The sequence below is a fragment of the Propithecus coquereli genome, unplaced genomic scaffold, assembly GCF_000956105.1.
Source record: "Propithecus coquereli isolate 6110/MARCELLA unplaced genomic scaffold, Pcoq_1.0 Scaffold21, whole genome shotgun sequence".
NCBI classification, from domain to species: Eukaryota; Metazoa; Chordata; class Mammalia; order Primates; family Indriidae; genus Propithecus; species Propithecus coquereli.
This window is the reverse complement of record NW_012146078.1, coordinates 1,207,038-1,220,277: the sequence shown is the minus strand read 5'-3', so window position 1 is coordinate 1,220,277 and position 13,240 is coordinate 1,207,038. Positions and strand designations below refer to the sequence as shown.

Sequence of the window (13,240 nt, the reverse complement as noted above, 5' to 3'; positions counted from 1 at the left end):
TATATAAAATGAAGTGACTAAAAAACAATTAAAGCACTTATTTTCATAGAGTCTGGATTTTAGAAATGTCTTTCATGACATTTTTGAAGATAAGAAGAGGCTGTCTGGGAGTATAAATGGCTCACTGGACCACACATGGTATTAGTGTCAACCAGAGAAAAATGTCTCTGATGTGATACTGTTATGCTATGGGACTCAGTGTTTTATATGTTTATGGAAATATTTTTATTAATGATTTGGGTGTTGTCATAAAAGATATACTTACCAAATATGTGGATGGTGTAAATTTTGAGGGATCTTTAGTATATGTATGTACAGAGTAGGGATTCACAGACTAAAATAGTGTGGAATACTTAAGCAACAAAAATATATTCAACAGAAATAGTTGTAAAATATTTCACCTAGCTGTACAGAAAAACATCTTCATATCTACAAAATGGAAGACCCTTGGATTCACAGCAGTCTTTATGAAAGTATTGGAGATTTTAGTTAATTATAAAGTTTCTATCAGAACTATCAGAATAATCATTATGCTTTTATGAATAATAGTATGATGTGATGTCTAGATAGACATCACAAGTGGTCTAGATGTCCACTTCTTTGATATTCAGAGCAAATAGTGGGGCGAGGGCTGTATGAACTTCTGAGCATGTCATTTTGAGATGGAAATTCATAAATTAGGAATTTCTAAACTAGCATGGAAAGGGTGAGATTAGAAAACCCTACCAAATGGAAAATCATTGAAAGAATTAGAAATATTTGTCCTATAAAGGAGAAGATGTAAGAAATATATACAGCTATCTTCTAAAATGTGAAGGTTTGTATACACAAGAGGGGTTAGACTTACTTGGCATAGCTTCAAAGGGCAGTGGGTGGAAATTACATGAGAGAAGTTTGATTCAATATAAAGAAGACTTTTCAAACAAGTAGAGCTGTCCCAAGATGAAATAAACTGTTTCATGAGGTGATGAGTTTGCTATCACTGAAGATGTTCAAGATTTTCTTGAATGATGACCCAATCAAGGATGGTATAGAAGTGATTTTACCTGTATTGGATAAAAAGTTAAACCAATATCCTGGTAATATTACTTTGGTTTCAGAGGACTGGCATTATGTCAAATAATTATTGAGGCCTACTATATGCAAAGTTTTAAATGCTGTAGTATATATTTAACAATCCCTGTCCTTGAGGAATTTATAATATGAGGGGAGACAGATAATACACAAACAGATAAATGAGATAATTTTAGATTTTGATAGAACAATCAGGGAAGGCCTCTTTAAAGAGATTTATCTATGAGACTAAATGTTAAGAAGCCAAGCAGCTGACGAGCCAAGGGAGTGTACTCTGGGTGTGGGACATGGCTGCAAAGGCAGTGAATGAGACTGATATGTTTTGAGAATAAAACGAATGCTTGTGTTGATAGAAATTAATGAGAGGAGTAACACCAGAGGAATGAAGTTGGAAATGTAGGTGGGGATCAGATAATAAAGGGCCAAATAAGGAGTTTAGATTTTATCTAGATGCTGTGGAATACAATTAAAGGATAAATAGGGTTTTGACGTGATTTGTATTTTTAAAAGATGTTGTTGCTTCCGTATAGAGAATAGTTTTTTGGGGTGGAGAAATTAGATCACAGAAGAAACTTGGATGATAAAAATAGCAATAAAATAAATGGGAACCGTAAGGATATATTTTTGGAGGTAGAAGTAATAGGTCTTGATGATTTGAATACGTCAGCAGCACTTAACATAATCATTTCTTGAAACACCTTCAAGACAAGTGTTTCTCCTGTTTTCCTCTTACCTCTTTGGTTCTTACTTCATCATTTTCTTTTTTTCTGACTTCTTCTCATCTCCCCCAGTTCTGAATATTGGAATGCTTCCAGGCTCAGTCCTCTTTTTATCCATCACCATTTTTCAGTCTCATGGCATTAAATGCTGTCTGTTAGCGGATGACTCAAATTCATATCTCCAGTCTAGACTGCTTTTAAAACACCTATCTACCTGACAGCTCCATTTTAATGTCCATGTCTAAAATGAGCTCCTGATCTTCCTCCGAACCCCCAAACTGCCCCATCTCAGCAAATGGCAATGGTATTCTTTCAGTTGCTCAGACCAAAAACTTTGGAGTTATTCTTGACTATTTTTTTCCACACCTTATATCCAAACTAATAGTGCCTCATAGCCAAACTAATAGGAAATCTTGGCAAGGCTCAGTGGCTCAGGCCTGTAATCCTGGCACTCTGGGAGGCCCAGGCAGCAGGATCACTTGAGCTCAGGAGTTGAAGACTGAGACCAGCCTGAGCAAAAGCGAGACTCCGTCTCCACTAAAAAAAAAAAAATCAGCTGGGTGTGGTGATGCGTGCTTGTAGTCTCATTATTCTGGAGGCTGAGGCAGGAGGATCGCTTGAGCCCAGGAGTTTGAGGTTGCTGTGAGCTAGGCCGACGCCATGATGCTCTAACCTGGGTCACAGAGTGAGACTCTGTCTCATAAAAAGGGAAAAAAGCAAATCTTGTCAACCTCCTACAACTCTCCCTCTCCCTCTGCTTCAGTCTTACTATCCTCCTTACCATTCTCACACAAACCAGTCCTAGAGCTTTGGTACTTGCTATTTCCTCTGTTGGAAATCCTCTTTTGCATGTAGTACATGACTTATTTCCTCAAGTCTTTTAGGCCTTGCTGAAATATCACCTCTCAGTAAGGCCGACTTTGGTCACTCTATCTAGAACTGCAACTCCTCTCACCTCTCTGACCCTTTCCAGTTTTATTTCTCTTAGCATTTTTCACTATTTAATATACTATATTCTTACATATCTTAATATACTGTCTACTTTCTCCTCCCAATATAAACTTCATGAGGATAAGGGTCTTTATTCATTCGGTTATTATCGGCAACTTGATGAGTCTCATATTTACTTGAGTTCTCATATTGAGTTCTTGGTATCGTATGTTTACTTGAGCTGTTACTATGCACCAGGCACTGTTCTAAGTGTGTTGCTTATTCTGGTGAGAACTTTGAATTAAGTATTGTCATGATCTCTATTTTATAGATAATGAAATTAAGATCAAAGTTTAAGTAATTTAACCAAGATGTTAGCTAGGGATAGAGTTGGGATTCAGATTCTGGCAGTCTGGTTTGAAGGATTCAACTCTTTACTATGCTATAAAGCTTTTTCAGTGGTGTCAGATGCTACAGAGAGATCATCTAGGGTCAGTTCTGAAAAGAGGCAATTAAGTCAGTGAAATGGTTGAGAAAGGAGCCATATCACAAGGGATAAGACCCTGAAATCTGTTTTTGACAGAAAAAGTCTTTTATAGATATTGAAAGTTTATGCAGAAACATTTGCTGTATAAATGCATTATTGAGCATTTTAAGAACTGGTTAGAAACAAATTTAAGAGCAAGTTTTTGTTGCCTGTAATATAGTGTTCTGCTATTTAATTTACATATTTGAAATATTTAATTCAAATAGCTGGTAGTCTTTTTGTTCTTACTGATTTGCTATAGTGAAAGTGCAAAAAAATTCAGTCAATGCACTGTATGCAAATAAGACTTCTAAGGTCTTATTTGGGGTGTTGGCTCATGCCTGTAATCCTTGTGTTTTGGGAGGCAGGAGAATAGCTTAAGGCCAGGAGTTAGAGACCAGCCTCGGCAACACAGTGAGACCTCATCACCACCACCAACAACAACAAAAAATTAGCCAGGTGTGGTAGCGCACACCTATATTCTTAGGGAGGCGGAGGCAGGAGAATCCCATGAGCCTGGGAGTTCCTGGCTGCAGTGAGTTTTGACTGAGTCACTGCACTCCGGCCTGGGTGACAGAGAAAGACCTTGTCTCTGTTAAAAAAAAAAAAGAGAGAGAGAGAGAGACTTCTAAGCTGGAAAGGGATTCCATTTTCCCCTCCCCGCTTACCTTTCATTCTCTATATTCTACCTTCAGAGTAACACTAACCAAAGCTAGTGGTTTTCTAAGATCTGAGAGGAAAAAAGTACACTATGAATGATATTAAACATAGAAAATGTGTGAAAGAAATATTAGTCAAGGAGGAATATCAGAAGGCACTATAGATAGAACTGCAAACTTTGGGTATTAGGAAAGTTGTAGATCAATGTAAAACAGTAGTTATTGATGAATGTTAGACAAATCTTTTAGCAATGTATTTCTTAGCCTTTATCCATACAACTAGGAAATAAGCAAAATAGAGGGAATATATGTAATAGTATGTGAGCATCCTATTATTTTTGTCCTTTATTAAAATAGAAACAAGGCCAGGCACGGTGGCCCACACGTGCAATCCCAGCACTTTGGGAGGCCAAGGTGGGAGGATCACTTGAGCCCAGGAGTTTGAGAGCAACCCAGGCAATGTAGCAAGACCTGTCTGTACAAAAAAATTAAAAAATCACCCGGGCATGGTGGCGTGCGCCTGCAGCTTCAGCTACTCTGGAGGCTGAAGCAGGAGAATCACTTAAGCCCAGAAGTTTAAGGCTGCGGTGCTATGATTGCACCAGTGCACTCCAGCCTGGGTGACAGATCCTGTCTCTAAAAAAAAATAAAATAAAAAATAAAATAAAATGAAAGCAAAGCAGTTTTAATTGGGAAAGATTTCATTACTAGAGCAACAAATTAAATGTGTGGAAAGTTTGATATTCTTGTTTTTTATATTTTCTCTCCTTTTAAACTATACTAAACAAGTTAATTTGTAAGTTATATGTAACTTACTAAGTTATTTATAATTAATTACATTTAATTGTAATTAACCTAATATCCTTAACTTAAAAATTCAAATTTAAAAGAAAGGTAAATTGGAGAATTGTTTTAGCTTTCTAAAACAATTTAACTTCGAATTTCTTGTGAGTTTTAAATATTTGGTTTATGAGAAATTCTGCCCATTCCTATTTTACTAGTCAGGATATTGTCAATTATGCCACAATAATAACCAATTCCCAAATTTTGTTGGCTTAAAACTACAAACATACATTTCTTGCTTACATTTTATGTCCATGATGGGTTTGCAGGAGTCTCTAGTCTCTGTCTTGGTCACTTGGAGACTTAAGCTCCCATGGCAGGGAGAAAGAAGTACTAGAGAGTCTCTCATAGGCATTAAAATGCTGTAGCACTGAAGTGATGCCATATCCCCATCCTTTTTTTTTTTTTTTACAATTCCTCAACTAAACTGAAAGCAGTGAAGTATAGTCCTCCTCTGTTTCCCAAGGTAGAGATGAAGCTGGTCTCTTCCACTCCTATTGAATATTCTAATTCTATTCCAGAAGGAATCGTTACAGGTTAACTAATCAATTTCTCATTTTTCTTATGGGAAAACTGAGTATCAGAAAAGTTAAGTGTCTTGCGCAGAGCCATGGTGAGCATATTTGTAGTACTAGTATGATAAGGCAAGCTTTCTGATTTATAGATTTTTTCTATTATATAAAATATAAATTTATTAGAATGTATATATTACATAAAGCTGGTTTTATCTACATGCTCTTTTGTATATAATATTGAATATTTGATGATTATGCTGGTACAGATATTTAAAGACATTTAGAAACATTGGGAAGCAATTGTGGAAACTTTTTCTCACGTGGCAACTTTGTGAAAGCAGAATTACCACCCGTAATTTGTTACATACCTCCGAATAAAGAAAGCCTGGTCTTTTCTCCAGTGTAGAGGGAATTTGATGTGAAAGTGAGTTGCCTTAATGATTTATCTTGAATAGCTTCCAACTGTTCATTTTTTGGCTTAGTGTTATTTATCACTTCCTTATCTATATGCTCTGTTACTACCATATTGATGCTGAAAATAAATTCCTCCCTAAAATGTTGAAAATGTCATGTCACATTTGATATAGCTATAAATTCTTTTTATTAGCTTTTTTGAAATGTGATTTTTCCACCTCAAATTAATAATACTTTTACACAGATTAAGAAGTCAAATCACTTAAAGGTTTAAAAAGATAAATATTTGACCCCTGCCTACCCTACCACACCCTATTTCCAGATTCCTTTTCCCAAAGGCACTCATTTTTAGCTCCTTAGGTATATGTTGCCTCTAAACTACCTATTTCTAAGTAATATGCTTGTGTAGGTGTTTCTTTTTCTGTGTTTTTAGTTTTAGATATTATATTGCATTTCTGCTATGAAATATGTGGATTTAACTTTCTCTTATACCCGCATCCTTCCCTCAACTTATCTGTCTCAATATAGTTGTATCACAATTTTTGGTTAATCAATATTGGATTTACATTATTGTGACTACCCAAATATTATTTATGCCTGAGTCACGTGAGGTACTCTGGCTATATTTCCTTTCTCAAATAATTTTTTTTTTATTGTTTCTCAGGTTTTTCAATGGCTAGAGGTAGAAAATGAGCATTTTAAAGAAAACTTTTTATTGATATATTTATACACATTCAGAAAATGCCCAGAACATAAATGTATATAGTATGATGATTTTTATAAAGTGAATACATCCATATAACCACCAGACAGATCAAAAAACATGTAACTTTTAAATTTCTCTTGAAATGATTAATTATCAATGTTTTTCAGTTGCTTGATTTTGTACATATGCATCACTAATTCATTCTAAAATGGAAAATATCCTCTTGACATGTTTAAATATAGAAGATATTTTTATTTTATTTTATTGTTTTATCTTTTGAGGCTTCTTTCCTTGAACCCTCCAATGTGACCTGGTTGTGTTAGAATTGTTTTTTCTCCTTTCTTTTATATTGTCTCCTGACTTTGGTTTCTCATCTTCTTTCCTGGTTTGTCCTCTGATTTAGGAGTATAACATAGCTTCCTTTCAAAATGTAAATGTGATAATAATTTGCATTTCTGAAAATGCTTTTATTCTACCCTTATACCTGAATAATATATTTCCTGTGCATATAATTTTCACTAAGAAATTATATTCCCTTAAAATTTTGAAAGTTTTGCTATTTTGTCTTCTAGCTTTGTTGCCCTTGAGAAATCTGTCATCTGATTCCTGATATTTTGCATAAAACCTGTTTTTGTATTTCCTTTCATGAAATTCTTGGCCTTTTTTCTTTATTCCTGGTGTTCTGAAATTTTAGAATAATGTGACCTGGGATGAGTCTTTTGCGTTTATTTTCTACACATTTAGTAAGTCGTTTCATTCTGGAAACTCAAGTATTTAGGTATTTAGGGTTTTGGGGTTTTGTTTTTGTTTTTTGGTATAATTTCTTTAAGGACTTTATCTTCTCCATTTTCTTTACTTTTCATACACTAAGAAAAATTAAAGGAACAGTTCAATCCAATAAAGCCAACATCCAAATAAGGGGAATTTTAAAGTGACTTACCAGAGGCCATTCAACTTATAAGTGACAAGAGCCTACTTTAGATATGTTTACCTGATTGCAAATCTATTCTCTTTCCCCTATTCTGTAGTGAGTAAAAATATAGATTATCCTAGTGAAATGTACTACAAGTGAAGTTGATCTATAACAAATGTTGTATTATGTTATTAGTATAAACATGTATTTAAGAGAAAAAGATTCTAGCAGGAGATAATACAGCATATCAGATCTAAAATAATTCTGTTGTTTGCAACCTTATTAGGATCTTTAATATAATCAGATCAAATCGATCACTGTACAATATAGAAGAAAAAGAATTAGTTTGGATCTTACTGACCTATGTCACAGACAGTTTCTAAGAAATTTTAAATCTTATCCTTGGCACCATGTGGAGATTGGGATTCTGATATTTTCTTCTGCTTCAGGTCATAGTTATAATCTGAAATAGGATAGATGGGAAGTGAGGTGCACTTCATTCCTATTTATGTACATAGATTTCAATTTCCTACTCTTGCACTAACTTGTCCCTGTGAATTCTTATGGCTACTATGGTTTTTTTTTTTCTTTTTTTTCTACTTAAGTCTTACTCTGTTGCCCAGGCTAGAGTGCCATGGCATCAGCCTACCTCACAGCAACCTCAAACTCCTGGGCTCAAGTGATCCTCCTGCCTCAGCCTCCCAAGTAGCTGGGACTACAGGCATGTGCCACCATGCCTGCCTATTCCTAAGACTCAGTACATAATAGCTACAATGTTCAAATCAGATATACTATTTTTTTTAACTGACTTGTGCTCCTGATATTATGGGGAAAGGAAAGAGTAACAGTGTTAGAAACTTAGCAGAGGGAGAAAGAGGAGAGAGAGAGAGAGAGAGAGAGAGAAACCACTATTAGACAAAACAGATTTTGATTTTGTATTCATGAGAACTAAGTCCTATCTCATGTTTATATAATGGCTAAAAGTAGCTTTTAACCATCTTTGAATGTCACATTTCTCAAGAACTACAACATCTTGAACCTTCTCTTTGGTTGCATGGTTTGGAATAAATCCTGAAAGAACGCCGTCTAAACTAACATTTTTATGACTGGATAGGTCTTTGTATTTTAAAAATTAGAAATAAATTATCAATGTCACCAAAAGTTTTTTATTGAAGCATCATAGTTTAAAAAAATTTTTTTAAGAAATAGAATATTTTAAATTGATATTGAAACACAGTATACCTTTGCAAAGTGCCTTTGGGAAGGTGAATTTTACTGCAACTGATTTTAGAAACCAGAATATTTGACTCTGACCCCTATAAAGGTTGTCTTTTCCTTTTTGTCCTTGGAAGAACAGTTCCCTGAAGGAGTACCACACTTTTATATTTGAATAAAAGTTATTTTAAGGAACTTTTTAAAATATATTAACGTGTATTTTGTATTCATTAATCTTAATCAAATTACCAGCAAAAAAAACCCCAAATATTCTGCTTTTTTTTTTAGATATCCACGTATTGTTGATATTAAAGCAAAAACTTGGAAATAGAATAGGGTTTCCTTTCACAGTTCTATGTCATGGCATGCATGTGATATAAATGATGTTTAAAGTCAAATATAAAATTTATACTATGTTCATCTTGGTTTATGGATCCTATATCTTCATTTATTTCTTTTGAACATTTAGAGTATATTTATGCTAAAGATCTTGTACATTATTAAGTTATTTCTGGTTTCTCAGGAATAAAATTCCTTTGTTTGCTATAGCCACTCACTGGGGCCACTCTCTTGGAGGTGGGCAAGTATATTTGGTGAACTTTATCAGTAGTTTATCTTTATTGGAGTATTATACAGAAATTTTCTGAGTCCCCTGCTAAATTATGGATATATTCTGAGGCTTTTTTTGCTGCTGTTACTACTAGGGCCCCATGGAGTTTGCCCTTTGTAACCCAGGTAGTGTAAATATAAGTCTCATTTTTCTCTAGTGATTTTTATAGTCTGAGTAGATATCTGACTTCCTGCTGTAATCCTGGGCAAGTCAACAGAGGTATTCCTGTCTTTGTGTACAGATTGTTTAGTTTTTCTTAGGTTCACTACTTCATCTAGGAAACTCAATTTTCTAGTAGTTCCTTATAACGCACAAATTGTAAACCTTAGCTTTAGAAGGTAAAATATTTGCTTCTGGTAGCCCAGTGGAGTTAGTTTTAATTACTTCTTTTCACATTGGCTGTAAGTATGTTTTCTCTTCATTTCTGGCACCTGGAAATTTCATGTTCTTACTTTAAAATTGAATGATGTAGTTTAAAAGTTTCTTCTTTTAAATTTAGTATTATATCATACATTTCTGTATATTTAGAGCAGGAGAGAGCAATTTCTATGTCTGTGCATCATAGTCATAGTTGATTATCTTTGCAGAGTTAACATAGTTCAGAATGTTCCCCCAAATCCTTGTTCATCTGTGCGGAAATTTACTTAATGTAGCTACTCAGATGCACTTATGTGCTGTATATAAATTGCATTTTCTAGTAGTTGCATGCTCATAACTGTATGTATAACTTTCCAGTTTAACTTCTTGATCTCATATCTTCAGAAATTAGAATATTAGGCAAAGTGAGACATCTAAGCATATTATAATTCAAAAGTTGGAAGAGACAGAGTTCATGTAGGCATAAAATGTGAACCTTATAGTTGTGAAATCATTAAATTGCTTAGACTAGGTGAAATTGATGAGATCACTATTTTATGCAGTCTTTTCTATACCTTAAATTTATTTTCTTAATGTTGGAAGAGTTTTATACAAATATGAATCATCTTTCAGTATGTTTAGCTTCCAGCATTGCTATTCAGTTTTGAATTTCACTAGCAATAATTGACAGTATCTTTGAGCTTAAACATGATATTTGAAAAAAGAAAGTTAAAACACTAATTTGTACATATTATAATCAACTTTGACATTTGTTCTGGGAAATAGAAAAGTAAACTTGTGTGACTCAAATATTCTTCACCCTACTACAGACAGTGAAAATTCCTAGAAATGGAAACATGAATAAAAATTACCTAATGTTTTAAGAAATATGCCCTGGGATAGATACTTAATGTATTTATAGATTTTTTATTTTATTTTTTTAAGTAAGCTATATTGTATAGTTACTATGTTGATTAAATAAAATATTTCAATAAATAAAACCAGGTTTTACCCAACATAAAATATTCTTTTGTTTTGTATGTGAAGTCAACTTGTAACATTTCCCTAATTCAGGTATAAAACAGAGGATCTTAATGTAATATGAACCTCTTTGGTTATAAATAAGGGCAAAATAGTGGCTTCTAAAAACAAACTAAAAAATTATTACAGGTTGCATATATTATCTGATTTTGAATTCTCTAAAATTTTTTAATGCAATCTTTCAAAGCTTTTTTTTACTTTTAGTGTAAAGAAGGTATTACATTGACTTGTTTAATTTAAGATCTTTTTTTGGTAAATATAAGATGTATAATTTTTGAATTTTCACTTATTCAAATGAGCTGTACATACATAAAATGATTTTTATATTAAATTTAATGCTACATAGCCATGAAGATAGTATTTTCTACGTATTACATGGCCAATTCTCAAATCCACCCTTAAAACACTTGCAGAAATTATTGTTATTTTATTTTGAAATGGAATATTTGTTAAATTCTAACATGGTAACTTTGAAAGGACCTGACCTATCTATATGTTTCATTACATGATACTGACTTAAATTTTTCAAACTATCACATCAATACAATGTTTATGTTAAATTATATAATTTAAATATTTTTGATATATTGGCTGAAACATTAAAACAATCACTGAGTATTTTGATATTTTAACATACTCACAGAAACATTAAAAAAATGACTGACTAATCCTTTTACAACAAGATCATTTTCTAATTTCCTCAAATTAATTTTAGAAGATTCTGGGAAATAACAATGAAGCAATTAATTAAGACCATATACAAAATTATCTCAACTTTAAAGGTTTTACATATGTGCCAAATTTGGGTGTAAGCTTCTTTTCAGAGTTAAATGTAAAAGTGTTGTCTAAAGTAAGCACAGTATGGTTAATTTATAGTCTGTCTATAAAAGGAAGAATTTTAGGTTTGTTTTCATAGGATCTGACTTTCTAGTGTTAACAAAATGAGAAATTACTTTTTAAAGAACTTAAAAAAGTTTCTTTCCCCTAAAGTTGATTTTTGTGGTAGTGGTCTATTTTCAAGAGTTTTACACCCAAATCCCAGTCAGTGTGTAAGTAGTATATATGAACAAATCAGCTGCCTATAGCTCTGTCCAAATCTGAGCAAAACAAGTAACTTTCATTATCTGTTGAGCTATTTTTAAATGTACACTATAAGCAGATTTCAGTCTATGGATATCTCACATTAGAAAATACAAAAAGACAGTACCTTTCTGTCTTGTTCCTTTTGTTGGTTTTCCACCTGCGGTGTTGGAGTCCTGCCTTGAGAGAAAATCTGAATATCATCTCATGTAATGTTTTCATCAAATTACTTAAATCTCTATCTTATAGGTCACAGGCTAATTTCTGTACGGCGTTCATATTGTTAATCGAAAGCCAAATAATGAAGTCAAATAAGTTAAGAGATAAAGTTGTGCTCTTGCTGTTAATAGCAAATGAGAACAGATTGCTTACTTCACACCCAGAGAATCCGGTTCTGCCTGTTATACACCTGTTCTTTAGATTAAAGGAAGATCATTTTCGTTGGAGCTGGTTGGTAACAGGAAGTCATTGTTAATCTGCCTACATAGAGTATTTGGCACAAGCTCTGCAAATCCAGTTCTACATTATATATAAAATACATTACTCCAAAAAATGGGTTTGCATTTAAACGAAGGTTACTTTCTTTTCTATGGATCTCAAAGCTTGCTAAAAATACAGAATTAAATAAGAATAAATCAGAATGGACAGAAGCTTGGTATAAAAGCTTTTTGTTCCATTTTCTTTAAAATGATTGAATTTTGTCCTATTTTAGGAAATCCCATAAGAGCTTAGCTCATAAAATCACAGAATTTCAGAAGTAGAACAACCAGAAAAGAGCTCATGTCCCGCTTGTTTTTTTTTTTTGATGGGGGGAGACAGAGTCTTACTTGAGTCCCTGGCTAGCTGGTACGATAGGTGCATGCCTTTACACCTGGCTAATTTTTGTATGTTTTGTAGAGATGGGGTCTTGCTCTTACTCAGGCTGGTCTCAAATTCCTGGCCTCAAGCAATCTTCCCACCACGGCCTCCCAGAGTGCTAGGATTACAGGTGTGAGCCGCTGCGCTGGCTGAGCTCATGTCTTTAAATCTTCCACCCTATTTTCTTTCTACTACATCTGCTATTTTTATTTTAAAATAATTTTTTCTATGGTTTTCTGTATAGAAGAACTAAAATTATACAGCAATAATTGTATTGTTAAACCATCTATTTATTATATCAATATAACAATTCAAAAAAATTATTTTTTACCAGAGGGAAATGTTTATAGGGAAAATCAGAAATGAAAATTTCTCTCATACTACCAAATTCCAGATCACTTCCTTTTTTTCTTTGTGGTTATTATTTGAAGGCAAGGGGAAAGACTTTGCTATAGTATTTGTCAAAATATGTTTATTCTTTGATTTAATGGTTCCACTTGCTGGAAGCTGTTCCCGAAATAAAAAATGACTCCTTCACACACTTGTTCTTCACAACACTCTTTTGTAAAAACAAAACACGAGAAACGCAAAAGTCCTTCAGTGTAGAACTGGCTGAGTAAATGATGGAAGATCCATACAGTGGAGCATTTTGCAACTGTAGAAAATAATAAAGAAGATTTGTTTATACTGCTTCAGTATAATTTCAGGATTTACTATTCAGTTAAAAAAAAGGATAGTACAGAAGAGTATATAGTATGCTAGCTTTTGAGGAAGAAAGGG

At 33.4% G+C, this 13,240-nt stretch overlaps 2 protein-coding genes across 3 annotated transcripts in view; one reads left to right on the top strand and one right to left on the bottom strand.

Moving 5' to 3' along the window:
* The window catches only part of STX19 (syntaxin 19), a 14,176-nt gene extending 2,195 nt beyond the window's left edge, over window positions 1–11,981 (bottom strand). Inside the window, exon 1 of the mRNA XM_012644326.1 lies at window positions 11,730–11,981. Coding sequence (XP_012499780.1) covers window positions 11,730–11,824 — 95 coding nt within the window. The 5' untranslated portion in view covers window positions 11,825–11,981. The remainder of the gene's footprint in view (window positions 1–11,729) is intronic.
* ARL13B (ADP-ribosylation factor-like 13B) overlaps window positions 1–13,240 on the top strand; it is a 70,502-nt gene that overhangs the window by 34,403 nt on the left and 22,859 nt on the right. The gene's annotated exons all lie outside the window — the stretch shown is intronic.